Consider the following 27,047-nt stretch of genomic DNA (forward strand, 5'->3'; position numbering starts at 1 on the left):
AAGCAACTAAACTTTTTTTTTTACAAAACGAAATTTCTGAAGAAAATGAATTTATTGTGAAAGAATAGGATAATTTAATACAAAGTATGGCCTCCTCTGCTATTCAGAACTTGTCGGAAACGATTATTCATTAAAATAATGAGACTGTTAATGTCATCTTGCGGTATTCGCTCTCAATGGAATTGTAGAAAATCCTTCAGCTGTTGGGTTGTTGTCACTCCGTCCAAGTCCCACGCGTGCTCGATGGGGTTGAGGTCTGGCGATTGTGAAGGCCAGGGCAATACCCGGACATTCTCCGTTGCCAAGTATTGACTGGTTCGCCCAGCTGTATGTGAACGCGCATTGTCATGCATTAACGTAAAATCGGAGCCAAAGGTTTGTGCAAATGGATGGACATAAGGTCTAAGAATATCCTCAACGCAATTTTCAGCGTTCATGTTTCCATTTACAAAAACGGGCTCAGTTGGCCTGTTCTTCATAATACCCGCCCATACCATAACTGTTGAGCCGCTGTATGGATGAACTTCCTGAATTCACCTGAGCCTTTCAGTATTTCCGGGCCGACGGTACACTCGCACCCTTCTTGTATAATTGGGGACTTACATCAACACCACATGAATTTTGTAGCCTCAAACTTATCTCTCGAGCGGTTAACATCGGCTGGCTTCTTGCAGTCAGCTGTATGTACCGGTCTTGCCGAGTGGTTCTACTCCTTTTACGGCCTGAATGCTGTTCATCGGGTTCCCTTGTATTATTGTAGCGCTGCCAAAGACGACAAATAACACTTCTATGAATCCCAAAATGCCGAGATACCTGAGATTGATTACTTCCCGCTTGCAACCTCCCTACAGCTCTTTGCATTTCATTTTCCGTCAAATGACGTCGCTACATAACGTAAAGAATATCTAACAATTCAATTTTGTCGCTTACTTTATTTAAATAGTTGGCAAAATTATAAAATCAAGACTAAACGTGGCAATAAAAACACACTTAAATTCAAACAAATTCCCTTTCATTTAATTTTATGAAAAAAATAAACAAAACATAATCGAATTTTTTTTTTACAACCAGCCAGTATGTCATTAATAACAAAATAGTTTACATACGTATGCACTTTGAGTGAATAAAGACTTAGAAATTGTAAAAATATTTGAATTTGAATACATCATCATCTAAAGGTGTCAAGGTATGCTCACCCTGTATGATGTAGCTGGCCATGAGCGCGGCGGTGTTCTCGTTGCACTGGATGCAGCCCTGCGCCAGGTCGCGCTTGATCTGCAGGCAGAAGAGGTAGCGCGTGAACTCCTCCTCGAGGCGCGCCGGGTCCGGCGTGTAGAACTTGACGCAGAACCGCAGCGTCGGCTCCAGCATCGACAGCCCCAGCTGCCGGACGATCGGCTTCTCCACGTCCAGCCAATACTGCCACAAACACCACATTTCTTTTGTTTATGATTTTAATGACAAAAAGGGACGGGACGTTCAGTTGATGGTAATTGATACACCCTGCCCATTACAATGCAGTGCGCTCAGGATTCTTGAAAAACACAAAATTCTGAGCGGCACTACAATTGTGCTCGTCAAATAAGATGTTAAGTCTCATTTGCCCAGTAATTTCACTAGCTACGGCGCCCTTCAGACCGAAACACAGTAATGCTTACACATTACTGATTGACGTTCTGACGGGGTACTCACCCCGTAGATGTGAGCGTAAATGTGTTAATAAACCGTTATTTAGCATTCCGCATAGCAGGACCGTTTATGTTAAAAATTGTTTTATCAGAATAGTGTGTAATTATATTTATACCGAACTTTGCCCCTTAGACCTTTTCATGTTTAAGTCATTAGCTTCATTTAAAAATGCTGTCACCATACATTTAAAAACTTGTAATCAAATTTAGAATAATATTGTTAGTTGTACCTTACTAATTATCATATCTGTATTGGCTGTTTTAAAATTAGGGAACTTTAATTAGTTTAATTTAATATCTTGTTTATGTAATAAATTTCTGAATGTGACCGTTTGCTTCTATTGAATAAATAAATAAATAAATTACTGCTTCACGGCAGAAATAGGCGCCGTTGTGGTACCCATAATCTACAATTACCTTAGTACTGTTGGCATCTTGGTACTCGAGTCCGAAGTAGTCCGCTTCTAGCAAGTGGAGTTGTCTACACACTTGGTCGAACAGAACACGCCCATATGCCTTCGACTGTAACAAAGAACATACATTAAAAGCGGCCGACCCGTCATATTTTTCATACAAGCCCTCGTACCTGATTATAGCGTTGAAAAGCTTTTCTTTAAAGAATAATTTCAAATAGTTATCTTGTAGATTGTATCTACGTTTCTATTGAAGCATAAACTCGCGCATGTATTGGAGATTTTTTACGACAAGCATTTATTTCAAAATATGCAAGGATTACCAGAAACACATATTTCCTGGAAGTATTTTTATGAAATTTCTGCACTCTATTATTCGTTCAATGTTATCGGTTTCTCTTGCTGCTCGTCTACAAGCGGTATGCGTTGGATGCTTTTTGCACATGTTTGCGTTGACAATAGAAAAAGCGGGAAGGGTCTCTTAAGTTATTCTATCACCAGACCGGTAAAAGACAACAAAAATATAAATTCCTTGGCTAATATCAGCTCTTTAAAAAACCTAATCTATCGCAATTAGCAAGGAATGTTTCGAAGAGTCCTGTACATTCATAATGTGTCCGTACACTTAAAAGAAATGAATTTTGTCCCTTAAACAAAATTTCTTCATGCACGAAGTAACACTAAATAGGACATCGTGTAACACAAAAAATTGGATAGTCTTTAAAAATAGTTTTTTTTTAAACTACAATATTAGACAGAAGAATCAAAATCACAAAGAAAAACCAACAATGGTGCGATGTATACACACCGCATAGATATAGGTAAAGTATCCCGGCAGAGGGGACGCGTGAGGACGACCCACAAGGGCAAACCAAACGCTGCATTGTCTAGTGTTTACAACGCTAACTTTACGACCAGAGGCACAGTCTACTAACATCAAGAGATTTATATGTTTATGGCACAACTGTCTTCGCCCGGGTAGAATGTATTAATCTTCATATATATAAATCCAGTGTCCTGGTGCTTGTTTCCAGTTAACTCCTAAACTAATGAACGGATTTCAATGGGGATTACTTCAAGGAGTGCAGTTTAGTCCAACATGAGAGATAGGATAGTTTTTATTTCGATTAGGGACCCATAATTATTTTTCAAATATTTGTTTTGTATGAACATATTTTCTATGAGAGAATTTATTGACGCACAGTTTAACAGTTCTGCTGTGAAATTTCATCGTAATAAAAGGGAGCAAATTTTACGAAATAAGTCTTATTGTTATAAATTACTAGTAGTTGCCCGTTGCATTAGTAACTAAAGGTTGTATCTCAATAAAATGTTTAAGTAGTGATAACAGAGAGAGTTAGGAAGCCTGTCAGCCATTAAGTTGCCATAGCGACATCCCATTCTGCACGGACGCACGATAAGAAAGAAAAGATATTAGTAGGATTATTGACAGATTCAATAAAAACATTATTTTTTTAATATAACAGAACAAGGTCTGTCAGGTCAGCTAGTTAAAAATAAAACCAACACAATCTGCCTCGTCATTTATGCCGCGTTTAGAACAAAAATTCGCATAACAAAATTGACTCTATGTGGGTTTGCTTCCTTATTAAATTAAGATGGTGCTATATAAGCACCGTGATTATACATATGTATAATCACTTATTGAAACTCATAATCTACCCAACCATTCGGAAAAGAAATGCCAAAGGCCCGAGAATAACTGTCGCAAGGAATTCGACGAGACATTCTATTTATATGAATTTTTCACGAAGCATTTCTTTTATTTGTATTTACTTCAAGAACGAGCCTGACATCTATCGTTCTATTTCGAAGGTCTTCAAAATAAAATGATTTAAATCAGATTCAGATCAGACTTTCCAATGAAACATCTAAATGTATAAGCACACAAATTATTTCTTTATAATACTGACTCCTTCCTACAATGATAAACCAACGTCTGAAGGAGACGAAAAATATATGGGCAAGTTCACATTCAAGCGTTAAGTGTTAAACTGGTCGGGCTATGATTAAGTCAATTTTAATGGACGCAACTTAGGCTGGCTTGCATCATAAAGGCATAAAGAGGCATTTATTTTCTTTTTGATGTCATTTCTAATAAACTAGATACTACTACCAGTTCGGAAACAAATGGTGCTCTGAGATAGAAGAAGTGGCCCAAGAAACTCAGCCAGCATTCTTCTTCTTTTACTCTCTGTTTAGTAAATTTTAGAATATTGTACTGTCGTTGTTATTGCTAAAAGTAATCATAATCTAGTCCCAGTTCGCCCGATCACTTAAATATTCAGCTGTGGAGTAATAGGATTTAAGACAGAGCCATTATTTAATAAAACATTTAAATTTATTTATAGATAATGCCCCAACAGCGACTGGGACTTTATTTTAAAAGTGAATACATTTACCCTTTAAGCAATTATGTATCTTATGAAGCCTATTATTATTAGAATTAAGTTTCAAGCAATCCCTTATTTCTAGTGTTATAATAATAAAAACACTACTAAGAGCAAAAAGATGACGATTTTAAAGCTAAGTGGTTAAGGTTTAAGTCAAATTTAATGTTAACAGTAACAATGTCTTTAACATAGACTGCGGAATGTATTGCTCCATAAGTTAAGGTCAGAGTTAAAAAGTGGAATATCGAATATTTATTTGAAACTATTAAAAGTCGTTATAAAGCTATTTAACATTAACAATAGCTTTAACTAGCTAAGATTGGGAGGTTACAGTTAACAGTTAAAGTTATGACGTTACCTATCAATTATCAAATGGTGTGCAACACATTTTTTGATTAACCGGTACTTTTTTTTGTTATTGCTAAAGTTAGTAGGCGCAAAACAGCCTTAGTGTAGGTACGAAATAATTTTTATCAAATTTCTCAAATTACTTATTATTAATTCGCGTCATTTACAATATACAACGTAGGTCGATTTTCACAAGCAAATCTCTGTTAAGTTGATAGGCACTCGACGCCCACCTAACCTCGGAAAATCTTTCAGGAATTTATCCATGAACCCTTTGAGTCTTTGAACCCTGTCTCTGGCGAACCAGATTCAAGTAGAAATTCGCTTTTAGTTAAGAGATTTTTCGTTAGATGTTCGCAAAACATTACTTGAACCACAACTTCTCAACATGCATAACAAAACATATCAAAAAAGTGACGATTATCTTAAGAGTATTTTATAAATGTGGCGCAGATATTGCAAACTGAAAAAAAAAGCAACGAAACCTTATCCAACATTTTTATGCACACAAGACAGACTCTAATCAGATCAAACAGTTTATTTATATCCACTGCGAGCTCCCCTCGCTCACCGTACGCTCGATTACATACATGGCTACTGCGCTTGGCCGTGTTATACCAGGACACGTTGATTAGGATCTTTGAGTTAAAGGATCCTTGCACAATACCTTATAGGTAATATAATATAAGCAAATAATTGAACTGAGTTACATTATTTATAGCACCAAATTCAGGCGGAGCGAAGTCTTCCTACATTAAGCAAGTTTGTAAAATTCATCCTAAAATGCGGGCCAGGACTGTATCTTTGCCACTATTTTAATTTGAAAATAAGTATAATAATTATAATATTAACACAGTTTTACACAAATTAAAGGCATAGGCTGTACTATGGGTACAAGACAACGAAATATTTAACCTTGGCACTAGATTTCCCAGATACACCAAAACCGAGTGTACCCTACGGTGCCCTACTCTCTCACCAAGTTCAGACCCCTATTTTATTTATAAGATGGTTCATTTTGCATAATCTTATAGCTTAATTCAATAGCTTTCAGATACATTAATACTCAAATCATCCTAATTATGAGCAATCTATTAATAAACGTAAAATAATACGCATTGACAGAACGCTGCGGGAGTGCCAAAATCATGCCGATTATACCGAGCGATCACAGATTCCCGGAACGGAAAATTGAATACAATATACTTACTTAAATTTACATAAATACTCATAGACATCCGTGACTTGGAAACAAACATCCATATTCATCACTTAAAAGTTTGCACTTATCGGAATTCGAATCCGGGATCTCTAGCTCAGTAGGCAGGGTCACTAACCCAGGGCTATTTAGGACTGTACGTATGTAAGTAGGTCTGGAATCTGGAGACACGAATGAAAATTTTTGTTTTGGATGGGTTTTCAAATTGTTTAGCACTTTGAAATACATATAAAATTTTCATCATCAGAATAAATTGTTATTAAATAGTAAAATTTCTCATGATGTTAACAAACTGTACAGTTATTATTAACAGTATCGTCTTATAGTTATTATCTCTTTCCAAACATGACTTGTGTTACAGATAGATAGACAGAACACTCTGTTTACCTAATCTCATTTCTCTGCGGCTAATATTTGCCATCTGTTCAAAGATAAAACGTGACAGACGAACGGAAGCGTTTGAATCAATTAAAACAGCCGTCTAGACTCTCGACTGCAGGGATCGACCTATCTAATTTAACAGATATTTCCCCTGCGCCTTCCATTTGTAAGGGAAATAATTACAAATATGTGTAATAATTAATGTATGAATTAGAATATTAATTATTTGGTAAATATTAACGTTTGCTTGACTTTACAGTGCCACTTATTCAGTTCGGGTAGGCAGTTCTGATGTTGGCTAGAGTAGATAAAGTAATTTTTTTGACGGGTTGTGGTAAAATTTAATAGCTAAAGTTTTATTTTAATTTTCCTGTTATTGGAACCTAGGTATTAGAATTGAGGCCGATGTCTTTGCAATCTGAGTTTACAAATGTTGATGTTCGAAAAATCTCTTTTTCCAGAATTTTTAATTGGTTGCCGCGGAGTAGTGATTGGAACTGCAATAATAAATGTGTGATACTTGTGTTAATCAAGACAAATACAAGCACAAATAAAATTGCAAGTTGACACGGAACATTCATCCCTATCTCGGCAAATTCATGTGATTTTTTTTTTATAAATAATACTGAGCAAGTTATTTTCCAAATACATTGAATAGAGTGCAAAAAAGCGGTTCTCACCCCAACTCTCCCCGTTGATGTACACTGCTCTATTGTTTGACTCAGTATACAGTTTTTGCATGAATTTTTGAAATTTTCCACCGGTATAAATTTCAATACTATAATAATGGAATGCATGACTCAATTGGCATTAAGTGTCAAAAGAAGACCGTGTGATTCGAACAAAATAAAGGTAGTACATAACATACATGTATTATTGACGATAAAAAAATTTTTTGATCCTCGATAAGATCATCGAAACACATCTGTCAACAAATGAAGAAACATCATTTTAAATGGGAACAATGCGCATGAATATAAAATATTATACAATATTTTTATTAATACCACAAAATTATTAGAAGCCGGATTAAACAAAGATTCTAGCATGGCACTTCACTTCAAATATTATCCCCGTCAACAGTGTGAAAGTGTTGATGAGAAATTCTTTGCAGAAATGCAATCAAATGAACAGACGCCAATGAAACTTGAGAAATGCTCGGTATGAGTCCAAGCGGAAGCAAACAAAGACAATGTTGCAAATGAATGAAGTCTTAAATCTGGCCATAAAATTTTGTAGATATTTGTCGACTATGCAATAATTTATGGCATTAATAATAACATGAATGTACATATTTTCTGTGTATAGGTTTGTAAAAGGTAGAAAGGAGATGTTTCCGAAAAAATAATAGTTTAGTTTTCGTAGTTACATGAAAAAAGTGCTTTAAACAAACAAACGCCTAGTAGACAAATCCGACAATACTAAGAGAAAAATCATAACAGTTGCGACATAGAATATTTCCTTGTTTATCGAATATTTCACACACACACACACATACCCACGCCTTGTTCCCGTCGGGGTAGGCAGAGACAATCGAATGCCATTTGCTTCTATCCTTACAAACCTGACGCGCTTCCTCCACATTCATTACTGGGTCTACTGGGTTACAAGCACCCGGTTGCGGGTGCTTCGGACCTCTCCTTTTCTTAAAACATCCCCAATTTGATCGACGAATGTTCTACGAGGTCTCCCGCGACCGACTTGCCGACACACACTTGCCTTATATATTTGATGCGTCATTCTTTCTTCACTCATTCGCTCCACGTGTCCAAACCATTTAAGCATTCCTTTTTCAGTCCTTGTCACAACATCCTCTTTCAAACCACAGCGCGCTCGTATTACCGCATTCGGAATTCTATCAGTCAGTCTTACCCCACACATACTACGCAGTGATCGCATCTCAACTGCGTAAATTCTGCTTTTATGCTTCTTCTGCCATACCCAACTCTCACTTCTATACATTAACGTGGCGACAAGCACTTCATTATGTACAGCCATTCCCGCTTCTATTGACACAGTCTGACCGTTTATTAAGGCATGCAGCGCTCCATTCACACAATTTCCCGCAGTCACTCTCCTTTCAATATCACCTTCATATCTTCCGTCTCTTGTAAACATGCTACCCAAATATACGAATTCTGTAACTTGTTCTACCCTTTCATCTTCAATCGTGATAGTACACTCAGTCAACCTTTCATCCTTCTCAAATACCATCACTTTCGTCTTTCTTGCATTTACTTTCAAACCTCTCTCTTTAAAGCTCCCGTTCAAGCAGTCAATCATTTTGAATCATGATTAATTTTTGGAGGAGGATTTTATCGAGGATGACATTTTGTTTTTTTTTTTCAAAATTTTTAGTCAAAAGCTGTTTGACTTTATCGCACTTACGATGGTCTCGCATGCCCACCTACCTTACTTTACATACCTTAAGACCTTAGCTACGAGTATGTTTCCACTTAAGTATTTTTTGTACTCATAGAACAATACAGTCTTGGTATAATTTTACGTGGATAAGAACCATCTAGTGCCTTCAACCTTGCATTTGTTATAATGAGTGTTGCGCATTTTTCTTGCAACACTAAAGGGATTAAAGTGGCTACAATGCCAGCCAATACATATATAACTATACAGTAAAATCGTTACAAAGTAAAAAACTATACATTGAATATTTTTTAAAGAATACTTGTGCGTTTTACAAACATATTGAAGATATGAAGGACTTTATAGAATTTTTGTCTGTTTGTGTCCATGTATTTCCAAAGTGAAAACATACTGAATACATTTAATTAGGTAGTAGCACACATAGCATTTTTACTGCTTTATAGAGTCCACGCAGAGGATGTCGCGGGCAGTAGCTAGTAGATATAACGTATTATAATTTATGACGACCTGTATTGCCGAGTGGTTAGCGATCCTACCTACTAAGCTAGAGGTCCCGTGTTCGAATCCCGGTAGTTGCAAGCATTTATATGATGAATGTTTGTTTCCGAGTCATGGATGTTTAAATGTATTTATGTATGTTTATATGAATTTATGTATGTTTAAGTAAGTATATTGTATTAAATATATCATTATCTTGTAACCCATAACACAGGCTATATATGCTTAACTTGGGGCAAGATAATTTGTGTAAAAAGTTTGTCAATATTACATTATATTATGACAAAGGCCTGTTTTTACATTATAAGTAGATTGTGTTATGCTTATAAACGATAAACTAAGTAAATATATTAAAAAGCATTCACTACAAAAAAATAATAATTTTACGCATATTTCGGAATTAATTAGTAAATTTTAGTCGATGAAGAATAAAAATTTCCTAACCACTTCACCTAAATTATTAAAAGCGCCCAACTCAATACGGATATATTTTTATAACTAGGGCAGGCTTTTAAATGTGCTCACCTTATAAAACCTTCACCTACATTACGTGCTATAAATATTACGTGGAAGTGAAAATTCGCTGTAACTTTGGTTAAGATAATGAGTTTGCAATCGATTCAGCGTCCCTTTTGTACAGTTTAAAGAGAAATTATCTGCAAAGCAGCCGCATTGGCTTTTACCATATTATGTTCTATCGCAAAACCAATAATAAGATAAATTAAATAGGTTATCTAATAACCATACGGTTTGCTAATAAATCGGTTTAGCACACTGGAAAAAGGTTTGGTCGATAGGCTCGTTAAAAGAAAGTTTCCGAAGATTCACACTGTCACAAATAAAATTTATTAACGACGCGGGACTCGAGTGAGACTTTAAAACATAACAAATTATTTACATTTGGACATCTCAAGTCAATTTTCTAATATGCAAATATTGGGGTTGAGCAGCTTATCAACTGTAAAGTAGATCCTGTGGATGAAGCCACAACCTGAGAGTTGAACAAAGCATACAGAATTTATCAACGATACGTCACTCGAACATTCATAAGTATTGTTTTCAAATTTTGTGTAATAAATCCTAGAAGGGTTATCACTTTATAACATAAAAAAATATTCACACTTTCGTGGAACGCTACACATCTAGATTGTATTTCAAAATGTGGCGTGGCACGATAATAGAATTCAGCTCTTCGAAACACTTTCTGTGATTTTATTTATTTTATTAGGAAAACAAACATGACATAAATAGGTTAAAAAAAGTATATATCTATTAACCATTTGCTACCTCCATGTGATACCTCCTATAAATAGAAGTCAGTAATAGTACACTGTTCACCAGAGGGAGTTTTTTGTTTAAAAAAATATTTTTAAATTTAAATATTAAACGAATTTGAACCACAAACACGTGAAAATTCAATTAAGTATACACTAAACCTAATATATTATTGTATACGAGTTTACAGGATCATTATTCAGGCAGTATTTTGTAGTTGAGCTCGGACACTTGACATACTGCAACTCTCCAAACATCCGCGGTTGACGTCACACTAATAAATACCCTAATGAATATACAAATTCATTTGCAGCCTGCACTGCGCGGTACAGACAAATAATCATAACAAGAGTGGTAAAATACTACAAGTACCAGAAAAACTAATATTAGTAGATACTTATGGATAAATTCTATTTTAGCCAGATGACGTCCACTTCTGGACAAAGGCCGCTCCAAAGACCGCTATGACGATCCTACTCCAGCGATTTTGACCAGATCGTCGGTCCATCTTGTGGGTGGGCATAACAACACTACGTCTTCCGGTACGTGGTCGCCATTCGAGGACTTTACTGTCCCAACGGCCATCTGTCCGTCGAGCTATGTGCCCTGCCCACTTCGATAGTAGATAAATTAATAAATGTGAATTAAGCCTAAGTCCTTTAATGCTAATGAAGTTCTCACAATTCATTAAGCTGGCTTGAAGCTTTCTGTTTATAACTAACTAGTTATGGTAAAATATTATTCTGTCATTGTTTGGTGGTCTTAATAATGTAAAGAAATACTAACAATGAGTTTTTAACACTTTCTATCTCCAGCGTTGGTCATCCAGTGCGATCACAATCTTCGTATATGTAAAGAGTTTCAACTCGACGTCTATTGTTTGCTCCTATTTAAGTTGATTAGCCATGAATTCAATCCCTTTTGAGTTTGTAGTTTACAGTTGACCACGCGCCGGCAGCCGTCAGTGCGTTAGTCAACTTTACAAAAAACCAATGAATTTCTTCGCAGGGGTATCTTTACTATGAACATCCAATATCGAACGAACCGATGTCTCCCGGATAAAAGGCCTCAGCTTTGTTTTACAAGGAAAGATTAATAAATAAATAATAATAAAATAAATAAATAATAATAATAAAATTAATTAGTTGTAGAGAGAGAGGAGAAGCAGTTTTTGTCCTATAAGAACTTTTGCTCCTGACACCATAACAGATAAGTTGTTTGGAAATCATTACCTACAAGATGTTAAAAATATTTATCACTTTATTTGAATGATTTGTTGTTTATATCTATGAAAAATACATTGTTATTAAGTAGTTATTTCACGCTTCTATCTAAATTTGTTATATATCGCAATTGAATACGATTGATGTACTGAGTTCAGATGATTACTCTTCTGCTGAGAGCGGACAAGTAAATTCTAATCCAGACAAAATATAACTGGACGTGTCATTAATTTATAAGAACATAGGACATCCCATTTATATCGATAGAAGTAAGAGGAGAGTTAATTTTAGGAAGAAGCGAGAGATGTACGATTATGTCAGGATCGCGGCGAATGTCTGCCTACTCCTCTATCAAGGTGTGATTTAAATATTTGAACAAAACTTTCAATTTAGAACCAAAAAAGGCACAGATATTGCAAGGCGTCGGTTAGTGTGCGAAAACTACATAAAAGGCATAAAAGGCATTTATTTTCTCAAAATTTATTCCTTTAGAATTCTTTTTGATGTCATTTCTTATACTATTAGATACTACTACCGCTTCGGAAACAAATGGCGCTCTGAGAGAGAAGAAGCGGCGGCGCAAGAAACTCTCCCAGCATTCTTTTTTTGCGCTCTTTTCAATAAAAATATACAATATTGTACAGTCATTTCTATCGCTAACAAATAATCACAATCTAGTCCCAGGCTGTCCGATCATTTAGATATTCAGCAGTGGAGTAATAGGATATACGACAGAGACATTTTTTTAATAAAACATTTAAATTTATTTATAGACTAGCTGACCCGGCAAACGTTGTTTTGCCATATATAGTATAATTCACGCGATAGTTTTATAAGTAATAAAATATTGCCTATATTATAGCCTGTGCATCATTTTGTTCTATTGTCAATAGTTTTTGCAACGCACGCAAAAATAGGTTTTCGATTTTACACCTTGTGTTATAAAATAGCAATTTTATTACGGATCCCTAATTTTGAAAAAAAACATAGCCTATAGCCTTCCTCGATAAATGGACTACCCAACACTGAAAGAATCATTCAAATCGGACCAGTAGTACCAGAGATTAGCGCGTTCAAACAAACAAACAAACAAACAAACAAACAAACAAACACTGCAGCTTTATAATATTAGTATAGATATAGAACATTTTACCCACGTCCCAATTCGGCTCTTACAATAACAATATATGTACAACGAACGCCTAATGATTCAACATAACCATTCAAAATGATATACGACAGATATCCAAACGCAAAGTACACAGTAGGTATAAGGAAAAATTGTCCATTAAAGCCTCCGTTGTCCGTAGTGATATTTTCTTGGACGTAAGCCAAAGCAGATAAGCCAGTACAGATGGATCTATTACTCTCCTGTCCTCTTTCGTTATCGAGCTTTTATTTTGTTCTTTTGGAACACTTAAAGCTATTATACGGATCTTAACATGTATGTTTTACATTGAAGTTTTACAAGAACAATCAATGATAGTTCGGATTTGTTGGGCTATTTGTACACTTAGGCCTCTCGATTTGACCATTGTGGCAGTAAATTGACACGTCCGCGATATCCTATCGTTCACCAGTAGCGGCCGTTCCCAATATTCAGTCTATCTCTTACTTGAGATAAAAATCGTAACTATCGTTGACTTTTCTGTCCCAATAAACTTATCGACGGTAACTCACTTTATCCGTGCACGCTGTCTGTTAATGGGACGAAGTATAGCTTACCAGCGATATAAAGTTTGTATGGAAATTGCAATTCACGCGTCCCAATATAAGGCGATAAGAAATACTTATCGGTTATATTGGGACAGCTTCAGATTATTGACAGCTAATTATTGACAGTAGAAGGTAGTAATTTATCTCTATCTGTAGATAGTATATTGGGAACGGCCGTAGAGGAGTGAAGTCCGTTACACAAACGACCAATATCGACGCTTCTTTTTCTCAATGTTAACTTTTATGTTATTTGGAAGTCTTACGATCAAAATTATAAAAATAATATAAATAACTTTGCATGCTTTCCATACCAAAGTTTTATGTCTCTCATGAAATAAATATAAGTTTTCCAAAAAATACTGGAGCCTGTAGCTAGGCTTTCAATTATTATTCATAATTAAGAATTTCTTGATAACGTGCGTGTCTTTTATAGTAGGTTTTCATTATAGAGAAAGAAGGAAGACAAATGTGAAAGTTAAGAGTAATTTTCAAATCTCATCCACTCATACCCATCAATAAGCGATGATTTTTGCAATAGTACCGAAATATCGGGAGCACATCAAGACAACATTTATTTATTTATTCAAGGTCCACCAATACACACATGTCAATTCATAAGATTGTAACGTAAAGTTCAAAAATCGTGTTCCTACAATTACAGGTGAACACATCATGCACATATATGTTTAAACAATTTAGTTCTTCTATTATATAAAATTCTCACGTCGCGGTGTATGTAGTTAAACTCCTTCGAAACGACTTGACCGATTCTCATGAAATTTTGAGTGCATATTGGGTAGGTTGAGAATCGGACAACATCTTTTTTTCATCCCCCTAAATGTTAAGGGTGGTCCACGCCAATTTTTTTTTTAAATTTGTTTGATTATGAGTCAGCATTTAAAAATACATACAACTTCAAACTTTCACCCATCTCCGATCAACAGTTACTTTTGTATCGCGATTTTAATATCGGCAATACAACGTTTGCTGGGTCAGCTAGTTATTATATAAAAGTAAATTGAAGTCCTATAACGCTAACATGTCAAAACAATCAAGTCACAAATCATCACAAGCTACAATACAGTCACTTCAATATAATCACTAGAATACAATATCCATTATATTTTGTCAATATACAATAATTATAGAGGTTACCGTTATTAAAGATGTGGACGTGAAAGCTAGACATAGAAATAGTGTATAAAGAGACACAGGAATTTTTCCGCTTTTCGTTTACATCGGTAGAACAAAGACTTCTTGTTCTGATGACTTTTTGTTTTTGACAGAAAGTCATCACGATTTATCCCAACTATGCCTTATAGTAAGTGATCATTTTTTGATTATCCAAACGATCTGACTGCCTCAGGCTATAGGTTATGATTATTTTATAACAATATATGTTGTAAAATTATTTTTAAATAGCGCAAAAAAATACTGGGAATATTCTTTCGCTGTTTATGCCTTCTCATATTCTCCATTTACTTGCGAAGCGGTAAATTGAAGAAAAAATAATTTTGAAGGAATCAATTTTGTAAAAATAGATAGCTCTTATTATTTATCTGCCACCAAGGTTCTGGCCTCTACCAACAGAAAAATACTCTACCGATTATCGGATATTTTAAAAAACTCTATAATCCTTAAGATCCTGGTAAAGAATTATCCTCTACCATTAGATTATTCAAATTACTGCACTGCCATCGGTCCTTGACAAGTGTGGAAAGTTTCATATTAATCCGACCAAGCGAATAAAAACGTGATTAAAAGTATTACTTATATTCATATCAAATGACAAATATTGATTCAAGTCACAAATTAATCTTACCCACTTATTGCTGGGGTCAGCGTGGTATATTATTCTACTGCGACACATGGCTTTGAGAATACATAAAGCTAGATAAATTCTAGTATGCGACGTGCCATCACTACGAATTGCTTTCAAGAAGCAATAACTACGCAGGCTGTTGCCTAAGATGCCTTAATAAGATTACCGCTCGCCAGTTAAGTCGACGAGATTTTTTTATAAAGTACCGCTATTCTGCGGCAAGAATAGGTGTGGTGACAATAAAGCCCCGGGGTCGGACCAAAAGTGCACACACAGTTAGTCGTATGGCTAGCTAGGTGTATAGATGAATATTAAAATTTTTCGACCAGAACCTGACACCACCTACAAGGCAAAGCAGGCCCGGACTGCATTTAAAGTCTCGTCATGGGAGACTGTTACATATAATCACCATATCGTGACAGTACCTCATGTATGCAAGATTAGTAGTAAACCATAGGTTTAAATCCATTCCACCCATCCAACCGGTTACGGCACAACAAAAACGCTGCAAATGGTGCTACAGTTAGGTTAGGGTTAAGCAGGGAAAACTTACGCATCCTAACCAGTACCCTAATAGACCACTGAATACTAAATGAACAACTATCGCTCCTAGGCTTCAGAGATTTCACAGCGTGTAGATTCTGTAATTGTGCAGATGAAACTCCTGTTTCACATTCTTTCTGAATATGGTCTTTTAATGCGTAAACGAAGCGTCTCTTTGGGAAGACAAAATATTCAACCATTTGGAATATTTCTTAGCAGTGACTTGTAATGAATAGTAGCTATCATAGTATTTTCTTTGATTAACGCGAGTGTTACACGTTTCAATGAAACACTTTTAAAGGATTAAAACAATCTGCAGTCCCCGTAAATACGAGATCGGGAATGGTCTTTTCAAGACCTTACCTAACCGTCGGGTTACCTTACATAAAAACAAAAATGTTTCTTATACGCAAAAATCTAATTTAAGACATTTACAATTATACGCATTTTAATGCTTTAAAAGTGTTTTATTTAAGTGGCTATCACATAGATCACATTGGTCACAGTGAAGTAGGGCTGCCCTGAACTGTATTAAAGTCGCTTCAATACAGTGAAGTAGGGCTGCCCTGAACTGTATTAAAGTCGCTTCAATACAGTGAAGTAGGGCTGCCCTGAACTGTATTTAAACCGCTTCAATACAGTGAAGTAGGGCTGTCCTGAACTGTATTAAAGTCGCTTCAATACAGTGAAGTAGGGCTGCCCTGAACTGTATTAAAGTCGCTTCAATACAGTGAAGTAGGGCTGCCCTGAACTGTATTCAAGTCGCTTCAATACAGTGAAGTAGGGCTGCCCTGAACTGTATTCAAGTCGCTTCAATACAGTGAAGTAGGGCTGCCCTGAACTGTATTAAAGTCGCTTCAATATAGTGAAGTAGGGCTGCCCTGAACTTCTCATATTCAAATTACTATAGAGATTGTCAAGCGGAACCAAAAAAATATATACGGATTAGAAAGTAAAACAAGCGTAAGCGTACTTCAGGAATCAGCTGATGTTAAGTGATAACCGCCATCCAAATTCTCTTGGCATACTATACGAATCATCTTAACGGCCTTATATTGCTGTCTTTGCTAAGTTAATATTATATTTTTGTATGACAATAAGGTGAACGAAACGAGCAGGACGTTCAGCTGATGGTAATTAACAATGCAGTTCCGCTCAGTATTCTTGAAACAACACAAAAATCCTGAGCGGCACTACAATTGCGCTAGTCACCTTGAGACTTATGAATATGTTCAGTCTCATTTGCCCAGTAATTACACTACTACGGCGCTCTTGAGACGAAACAAAATAATGCTTACACATTATTGCTTCACGGCAGAAAAATATGCCGTTGTGGACCCATAATCTAGCCGGCATCCTGTGCAAAGATGCCTAGTAAACAACAACACTCTGGTAAATGTCCTTTTAACGATAACAGCCCTAAATAACGATAATACTCAACTAGAAATATGTTATCGTAAAGTATAATCGATCCATGTTAAACCCTTCATTCAAGTAGGATCGCACAGAGCCCACACATCACCTGAGTGTTGTCTCAAATTGGTGTATCGACCTCGAAACACACAAGTCCGGAGACACGACAATTTCAGTAATGTACGACGCTGCAATGCGGGGAACCTCACTTTGTGGAATGCCTGAAGGTACTTTAGGTGGACGAACGACGGCAATATAGTGGCCCTGATCAATCTATGTGGAATGTAGATGAATCTATGTATTTCGATACAAATTTATTTATTAAATTATCACACCTTTTTGACACCACATTAACATAACTTAAATACTAATACACATAATCTTAATACATATAAATTACGTGACACGTTGTTTGTCAGTGATGGACTCCTAAACTAATGAACGGATTTTAATGGGGATTACTTCATGGAGTGCAGTTTAGTCCAACTTGAGAGATAGGATAGTTTTAATTTCGATTTGGGACCCATAATTATTTTTATTTTCAATATTTGTTTTGTATGGACATATTTTCTATGAGAAAATTTATTGACGCACGGCTTGAAAGTTCTGCCGTGAAACAATTTCATTATAACAACATATTTTACGAAATAATTCTTGATGTTATGAAATATTTTTGAGAATTCATAAAAACAATATTTTGTTTATTATGTACAGAACAACGTCTGTCGAGTCAGCTAGTAATAATAAATATATGGTGCAAATGACGGCCTTATCATTATATAGTGATCTGTTCCAGGCAACCATTTGTAATACAATCATAGAGAAAAATAATAAATTAAAAGGGTAAGAAAAGTGTCAAAAATATACACACACATAATAATATATACTATACTTAAATATAGATAAATATATAAGAAATCAAAAGAATACGTAAATAAAAAATAGAAACATATATATATATATACAATTTTTATAACAAACTTCTACATTAGGTGACGGCACAAAAATATTAAAAATCAAATAAATGTATTTTAAGTCTTCCTTTTTTTATAATTCATCACCGGTCTGTGCATTGGGTTCACTTTATTGTGAGTGATCAGTTTCGCATTAATGGTATAACCCCTACCACATGGTAAATTTAAAAGGCATTTATTTTCTCAAAATCTGATTCCTTTAGAATTCTTTTTGCTGTCATTTCTAATACTACTATCTCTGTCGTTTATCTTTCTCCTAACACAAACTTTTGATTTTATTTAAATACATATATAAATAGGTTATTAATTGCCATTAGTATTTATGATTCGAACAAGATATTTAAATATTCAACTGCGTCACAAGTAATTAAATTTAAGAAGAACAAATGTTTGCCAATCTTGATATAGTATGTTTTAGCGCAATCGCCATATTATTCTTAAGTAATTGTAAATTTCAAGAGATAATACAAAAAATCAGTTTTTAAACCAACATTACTTAGTTCATTTCGAAGAATATCGATCAATTTGCATGACTCGATAATTTGCGAACGTTACATAAATAATTCATTAGTTACTACCGCATAGGAGCTAAATTAAAATATGAATTGTTAAATAGAACCAGTACAAAAGCGAAAAATAAATCATCCGTTGACAGCCGACCTTTATAATTAATAGCGATCTCGTTCACTGAGAAAGTTACGTTTACCAAGATTGTTTTACAAAAAGCTTTTTATAGTCCGTAATTTTTGTGCGTGCTAATGCCCACAACTTTGGTTACATAAACATTACATTAGGGTTTAGTAGCTCTAAAGTAATCCTTATGGAGGTAATCATAAAGATAAAATTAAAATAACGGGTTGGACTCCGGGAGTGCCAGCAGAAGTAAAAACTTAAACATTAGCGTTGTGCATTTTTTTAATGTTTTGGAATGGTAAGGGAATAATTTCGCACGATTTGCTTTATTTATCATCATAAAAGTGCGGTTTTCAAGGAGGCTTTCTTCCACGTACTACAAAGCTGTGGAATGAGCTTCTTTGTGCGGTGTTTCCGGGACGTTACGACATGGGTACCTTCAAAAAAAGCGCGTACACCTTCCTTAAAGGCCGGCAACGCTCCTGTGATTCCTCTGGTGTTGCAAGAGATTGTGGGCGGCGGTGATCACTTAACAACAGGTACGCTCGTTTGTCCTCCTATTCCATAAAAAAAAAGTACATAGTACAAAAATTCATCCATAATTTCAACGACTGTCTTACGAATTTTCGATCAGGTCACGTGTCCTGACGCGAGTTTAAAATTTTTTACCCATCCCAAGAAAAGTGCTCAACGCCGCTAAAGAAGTTTTCAATTCAAAAACAAAAACCGAACAAATGCGAATCGGAGTCACCCACCGAAGATTCCGTACTTTTTTTTTCTTTATTGATTTAGGGGCTTTTATACGTATGTACATGTCAGCCCCACTATAATCTAAGTACATTAAAAAGACAAAAGAAAAACAATATTCTTAACTTAACAAACTAAAAAAAAAAAGTTAATAAAACCAAAATCAAATTATATCTATAGTGTTGAAACAATAAGACTTAATTCAAATTAAAATTCAAAAACACTTTATTCATGTAGGTCACAAAAATGACACTTATGAATGTCAAAAAAAATATATAAATATTGTTTCTTATTGAATTTACCGCTACTTCGTAAAGGGTTGAGCTAATGAGAAGAAGTAGCAAGAAACTCATTGCCACTCTTTTAAGTCAAGATTTACATTTTAGTTGGTTTACAAATCATTTCAATTACAATATATGCAAAGTAACAATTTCACCATCGCACGACACGCCACAAGTTAGGATATTATCCCCACCATCTGGATGTGTGGCGGTCCTCCACAGTGCGGTTTTCAAGAAGCTTTCTCCCTTGTACTACAAAGCTGTGGAATGAGCTTCCTTGTGCGGTGTTTCGGGGACGATACGACATGGGTACCTTCAAAAAAAGCGCGTACACCTTCCTTAAAGGCCGGCAACGCTCTTGTGATTCCTCTGGTGTTGCAAGAGAATGTGGGCGGCGGTGATCACTTAACACCAGGTGACCCGTACGCTCGTTTGTCCTCCTATTCCATAAAAAAAAAAAAGTAACGCAACAAAAATACTCAAAAGTCAAAAACTGAAAGGCTTACATGAGTAAGTCAAAAAAAAGTAAATTAATACTTATAAACACAAGAGTTATTGAGTATAGTAGATGCATCAATCCACACATACCGTAAATAAATAGAGGCATTATGTGAGCATTTCATAAAATAAAATATATAATAACTTTAAAGGAAATAATAATAATAATAATAATAATAATAAAAATAGATTCAAACAGACTTATGGCATCCTTAGATGCAGGGCGGGCAAGTATACGAGGGGAGGTCAAAAAGTTCGCGGAATGACTGGGAAAAAAGATGAAATGATACATTATGTTATTTTTCCTTTTCAATATATTCCCCCTTAACACGAATACATTTTTGGGATCTGGCATATAACTTATTAATACCGTCGAAAAAATAGGTTTTGTCTTGGGCGTCAAAATACGCCGAAATCGCCGACTTGACTTCATCATCGTCTCTAAATTTTTTTCCACGCAGCTCTTTCTTCATCTTTGGGAATAAATAAAAATCGCTAGGGGCCAGGTCTGGACTGTAGGGTGGATGGCGTAGTTGTTCAAAACCGCATCGATGAATGGCAGCCGTCGCAACATGACTCGTGTGAACGGGCGCGTTGTCGTGCAAAAGGAGTACACCTTTTGTCAGTTTTCCTCTTCTTTTTTCTTTAATAGCTTCTTTTAATCGGTCCAATAGGGAAGCGTAGTACTCTCCCGTTATAGAAACACCACGTTCTTTATAATCGATCAAAAGAATACCTTCAGTATCCCAAAAAATAGTCGCCATGATCTTTCCGGCCGATTGCGACACTTTAAATTTTTTTGGGGGTGGTGTGCCTTTTTTGTGCCACTGCATCGACTCCTGCTTTGACTCAGGCTCATAGTGGTGAACCCAAGTTTCATCACCGGTTACAATTCGGGCCATAATTTCTTCCCTAACTTCTCCACAGCGGTCCAAATACTCGCGGGAACAGTTGACGCGCTCACGTTTTTGCAGCGGCGTGAGCATTCTCGGGACCCACCTTGAACACACTTTACTCATGCCAAGATGTTGATGAAGAATATTTAAAATTGTGGTTTCTGATACTCCAACTGATGCTGCAAGTTGTTTCTTCTTCAACCTTCCGTCTTCCAATACAAGTTTTTCAACTTTTTCAATGATTTCCGGCGTAGTGGCCTCAATGGGCCGTCCAGGTCGAGGATCATCTTCAATTGACTCCCTTCCTTGCTTGAAAAGGCCGTGCCATTTGTAAATCATGGTTTTACCAGGAGCAGAGTCTCCGTAAACAGCTAACATCTCTTGCAAAATAGTTTGAGGCGTTTTTCCTTGTTTGGTGAGGAACTTTACGACGGCGCGATGTTCAATTTTCTCCATAGTGGCTAGTTTGTTCCCGATTTACTTGTTCACTCGTTTGTAACTCGAAAGCTAATGACCCAATTAGGCTAGAAATTGGCATATATAGTAATTATGAGTTACTCAAGTAGCGGCTACCTGGAGGAGCGACCTCACCCCCGCCAACCCCGCCATTCCGCGAACTTTTTGACCGCCCCTCGTATGTACAAACATGCCGTATCAAATCTGTTCAAACCCATAAGTCCTACAATTTTGTCTCTACTAGACTGAAATCGGACACATTCCTTTAAAAAGTGCTCAACATCCTCAATTGTTCCACATAACTCACATAGAGGTGACTCCGCAATTTTCATCAAAAATTTAAACTTATTCAAAGGCATGTGTCCGGATCTCAGTCTGTGAGCAATAACAATCAACCTCCTTTTAATCTTTACATTAAAAACCACGGTATATGAGAAGGCTGAGACTGCAAAGTTCTATACCAAATTCCTTTTTCTAAAGATCTACGATCAAAGTACTCTCCCCATAAATCCTGACATTTCCTTTTATATTTTGGTAAGAATTCAGTAAAATCCGGTTTAATATACATCTTTTTACCCTTCCGTGTTGCTTGCTTAGCCAGTCTGTCCGCCTCCTCATTGCCCCTTAAACCAATATGCGATGGAACCCATTGCAATCTAAGATTCCGTACATATTATTAGGTACACCCTTCGTTATAAATCGGAAACGAAACATCATAAAACAATTAAAAGTCTGTTTAAAATTTTGCCAATGGAGCCCTTACATATGACACGGTGGACTCAATTTATTTTGAAGTTGGCGTTATTCAAATGTAGTAAGCCTTCTTGCGTGTAAATTCCGTTAAGATTTGTTTTCAATCAATTCGACACGTGTTTCGCCACGAGGCATCCTCAGGAGATGTTGTCTCGCCAAATTCTGGCACGAGACGGTTAACTCAATTCAAAATTTCGACCGCCGCCGTTCCATTTCCGTTCCGTTCCATAACGACCCCGTTTTTACGATTTCATTAAGAATGTATAGTTTTCCGACTTTTCCCTAAACTTGTAGTATAAGATACTTGCCAAATTGTTTAGTTTTAGGTCAACCGAAAGTAACTTAATTTTAATTCCCTTGAGAGTGTTGAATTATACGTTCTTTGCGCCATAAACGGCCATATCTTTTTCTTAGGTTAACAATCCACCTGATATCTTTACGCGTTCCCGAGGTACAGGATCTCTACACAGACGGACGGACGGAAGGACAAAGTGATCCTATAAGGGTTCTGTTTTTTCCTTTTGAGGTACGGAACCATACGCTACTACGCGCAACCAGTCGCGCCAGCGTGGTGTCCGTAAGCTACCAAACTAGACACCATACAGAGTATAAACAACAGAATCAGGCCCGTGAAATATAGAGACGAGCAGGACCTTCAGCTGATGGTAATTGATACGCCCTGCCCATTACAATGCAACGCCGCTCAAGATTATTGAAAAACCCAAAAATTCAGAGCGCTCGTCACGCCTTGCCTTGTAATTCCACTAGCCACGGCGCCCGCTAGCACAGTATTGTGGTACCCAAACAAGCCTCCCACTGGTGTTGCTGGTACGGTGTCACAGCTCACCTGTATCTGGAACATGGAGATGGAGTCGTCCAGCATGTGGACCCGAACGGCCAGCATCTTGCCGCCCTTCTTGGGCGTGGCGGGCGGAGTGCGAGCTCCGCCACCGGCCCCGTCCACCCCCGCTGGCGTGCTCGCCGAGTGGTGCATGCGACCTGGACAGTGGATTTGATTATAACAATGATACCAACACAACCTCTACCAAAGACGATAATGTCCAGTATAACTAAATGAAAAGTTTACTTAATATGCTGTAAAATCTAGAAATCGCCAAAGTGAAGATTCCCGCTAGGACTGTTGTACTTCTGACCTGTACAACCCGGTGGTCGTAAAATTAATTGGGGATTCTCAGGTAACGCTGCCGTCCAATGACGATAGCACGAACGGGCCAAGCTCGTCTGGATTAAGTACCATAATCGCACAGAAAAATTGCGTAAAATAGCGGCCTAGCACCACCAGCCTTATTGGTATATTTATCCCAGATGGCTCTGTAAGAGTCAGAGAGTAATTCTCGGACGCCCGAGTAGCGTATTCAGGATCAAGCAGGTCCGACGACCCCAAAGGACCCTCCTGACATATCCCCTCGCATGATCAGTAGAGTGTCAGCTAAATTGCCAAGAATCGCAATCTCTGTAACTGAACTGTAGCCATTTGGACGTAGTCAAGGGGTCGGTCAGTCTCTGGGTTACCATTGTTGGACATTTGACGGCGGTAAGGCATCCAGTTGGCCACACTGGATAAAACACAGTTGCTGCAGCGGCTATTTTGCGTAGTGTTTATTTTGGTTAATATGTCAGTTTAGGACACTATTTGGCACTACCACTTACAATGAAAGTTCCTCATAGGTTCAAGTAAGTTACAACTTGCTAATCTGGAGTTATATGAAAAAATGGATCTATATTACCAACTTCAAGCATCATGCCTAGTTTCATGGAATTTCATTCATGTCAATGGTACATATAACACTAAACAAACATATCACATTTAAATATTAAAGTGCACCAGGTTTAAGGCCAGATATTGTTTCTTTTGTGTCACACCACACACAATTAGCTCAACACATTGTTAGACTCGGGGAATAAAAGCGAGGGGCAGAAAATGACTTTTCATGCCATACATATTATGTTGCCAACAAACAAGTCTTCCCTCCTCAGGCTGAATGTTACTTGGACTATCTTTTGGGCACTGACATTATTTCTCCACATAGGCAGCCACTTTGGAATAGGATAGGAGGAAATAAAGTATACATTTAATTTAACACTCCTAAGGGATGATGTCATACAGACACAACATCATATATATATATATATATATATATATATAAATTATAGACTAGCTGACCCAACAGATGTTGTTCTGTATATAATAAATAAAAAAAAATGTTTTTATATGAATTTGTCAATAATATATCATAACAGCAAAAATTACGTCGTAAAATATGCACCCTGTTGTCACAATGAAATTGTTTCACAGCAGAACTGTCAAACGGTGCGTCAATAAATTCTCTCATAGAAATTATGTATGGACACATCAAAGGAAAAACAAATTTGTTGTTTTTATTTAATTTAACAGCATTTTCCTATTTATTCACCTTTTTAACCTTCTCTGGACTTCCACAAATAATTCAAGACCAAAATTAGCCAAATCGGTCCAGTTGTTCTCGAGTTTTAGCGAGACTAACGAACAGCAATTCATTTATATATATATATAGATTATTATTGAGAACCTGGAAGAAATCAATCTAAAGCCAATAGATATATTTCATTATTTTTTCAGTTTGTTGGAATATTTAAATTCAAATTACCTTGAACATTCCATCCAATGGTAGATAGATGTCCGGTAGAGTTACAACTGCCAGGGGGGAGCTCTGACTCCATCATATCATGTGCTGGTCCCACTTCCACTCAAAAACTATTGCCGTTTCCATTATCACTAAACTACACTATCACATTCACTTATCCAATATACCTATAACAAAAATATATCTCTAATTATAATATTGTCAAATAAAAGGGAGTTGGAACTTGTATTTCACTCAATTGTTATATTTAATGTTACACTCCTAGAGATTAAAATGTGATCATGCTAATTCTAATACTGCAGTTACATACTAAGTATGCAGCAAAGGTCAGAGACCTAAGAATTTTGAAAGAAGTTTCAAAGCAATTCTTGGGGGCTTCCAGATAATCCTGTAAGTTTCTAATTAAATATAATTATACTCTTAATAAATGGATTTAAATCATAATAAAACATCTAAAAGGTATATCTACCCATCATTAATAAATTATTGTCTACAATTAGTTTTAAATACAATCAATTTAAAATCACTATTCATAATATTCAAATCTAATCATTTTAGCATTGAATGTGCACACAAATGCTGATTATTACATTTGCTGTAGTAAACGAAGTGTAAATACGACGGCCTATATCGCACCCTGACACACAAATAGCAGTTGCATTATTAGAACTGGAAATAGGTCAAATGGAGGTGTGCCCGTCTACTTAGTGAGAGAGACGACACCATACCTACAAGTTACAACCTTCAACAATACACTCTGCAAATTCAATTAGGGTAACCCTACCGCAAAGAAACGCGACTATAAGTACTTTAAGTACACATTCGAAACCTTTTTAGCGAACCACACAACACTAAGTTAATTAATAAAATAACACTTTAAGCTTACTTTTATCACTCGTCCTGCGACTTGCGAGGCGGCTTGATAAGTGATAACGGAATCCTAAGTTCCAACTTAAATCCTGAATTGTCCCGAATTCATGATTGTCAAGTATCGCTGAAGAGCCATTGATCTTATGTCATGTAATGATGCATAGTAAATGTCTATGATATTCTATTTCGGAATAAGTATGCACAAAAAAATTTACTTTTTAACTTATCACTGTAACTTATTTAGCGAAAAATCTATAAATTTCATTTCAGATTTCACAATGACACAAAATATATACCGCCATATTTATTTACACAACTGTCATAATTTATTTTTGGTGACTATGGCCTGGTATCTAGATCTTTAAGCCAAGATGTCATAAGAAAGTAATGATTATTCAATCTAATAGATTTGGTGTTACTCAGATTTTTTTGAATTAGTAACAAAATATGGCTGCCGGGCTTAGGGATGCGATGTAGGAGCCGTAAAATTGCTATCGACAGTTGAAATATGTGGCGAAATCAATATTTTATTCATAGATTGTGCGGTTAAAAAAATATAGTGGAATATATTTTCGCATTTGTAAAAAATAGATTTTTATGAATGATGTGGGACTCAAACCTACGACCTCTCGCGCTCCATGCGAGTGCTCTTACCTACTTAGCCAACCGTTCGAGGAGAGTAGTAGTTCGAGGTATCTTGATAAAAACTTGTATGCTTTGTTCAACTCTCAATTTGTGGCTTCATCTACAGGATCTACTTTGATTTAGTTGATAACCTCAATGACGTTCTATACATATGGACATATCATTAGCAGTCTGACATCTGTCTGACCATCTGAGCACACCTTTTTCCTTAGTCGTGTGTCAACTGTGTCTCAATCAACAAGCCTAAGTGTGCTATAAAAAGTGCTTAAATAATACATTAACGACTGAAAAAATAGATGCTGTGACTTATCATC

At 36.2% G+C, this 27,047-nt stretch overlaps 1 protein-coding gene across 2 annotated transcripts in view; it reads right to left on the reverse strand.

Annotated features, from left to right (window-relative positions):
* Nucleotides 1–26,391, reverse strand: part of LOC126979378 (FERM, ARHGEF and pleckstrin domain-containing protein 1) — a 120,649-nt gene extending 94,258 nt beyond the window's left edge. For both annotated transcript variants that reach the window (XM_050828633.1, XM_050828632.1), the window contains exons 1-5: nt 26,105–26,391; nt 25,222–25,385; nt 23,421–23,572; nt 2,106–2,210; nt 1,197–1,419 (exon numbers count right to left, since the gene is read on the reverse strand). In XM_050828633.1, coding sequence (XP_050684590.1) covers nt 1,197–1,419; nt 2,106–2,210; nt 23,421–23,572; nt 25,222–25,297 — 556 coding nt within the window. In that variant the 5' untranslated portion in view covers nt 25,298–25,385; nt 26,105–26,391. The remainder of the gene's footprint in view (nt 1–1,196; nt 1,420–2,105; nt 2,211–23,420; nt 23,573–25,221; nt 25,386–26,104) is intronic.
* Nucleotides 26,392–27,047: the final 656 nt, after the last annotated feature.

Source organism: Leptidea sinapis, chromosome 3, assembly GCF_905404315.1.
Source record: "Leptidea sinapis chromosome 3, ilLepSina1.1, whole genome shotgun sequence".
NCBI classification, from domain to species: domain Eukaryota; kingdom Metazoa; phylum Arthropoda; class Insecta; order Lepidoptera; family Pieridae; genus Leptidea; species Leptidea sinapis.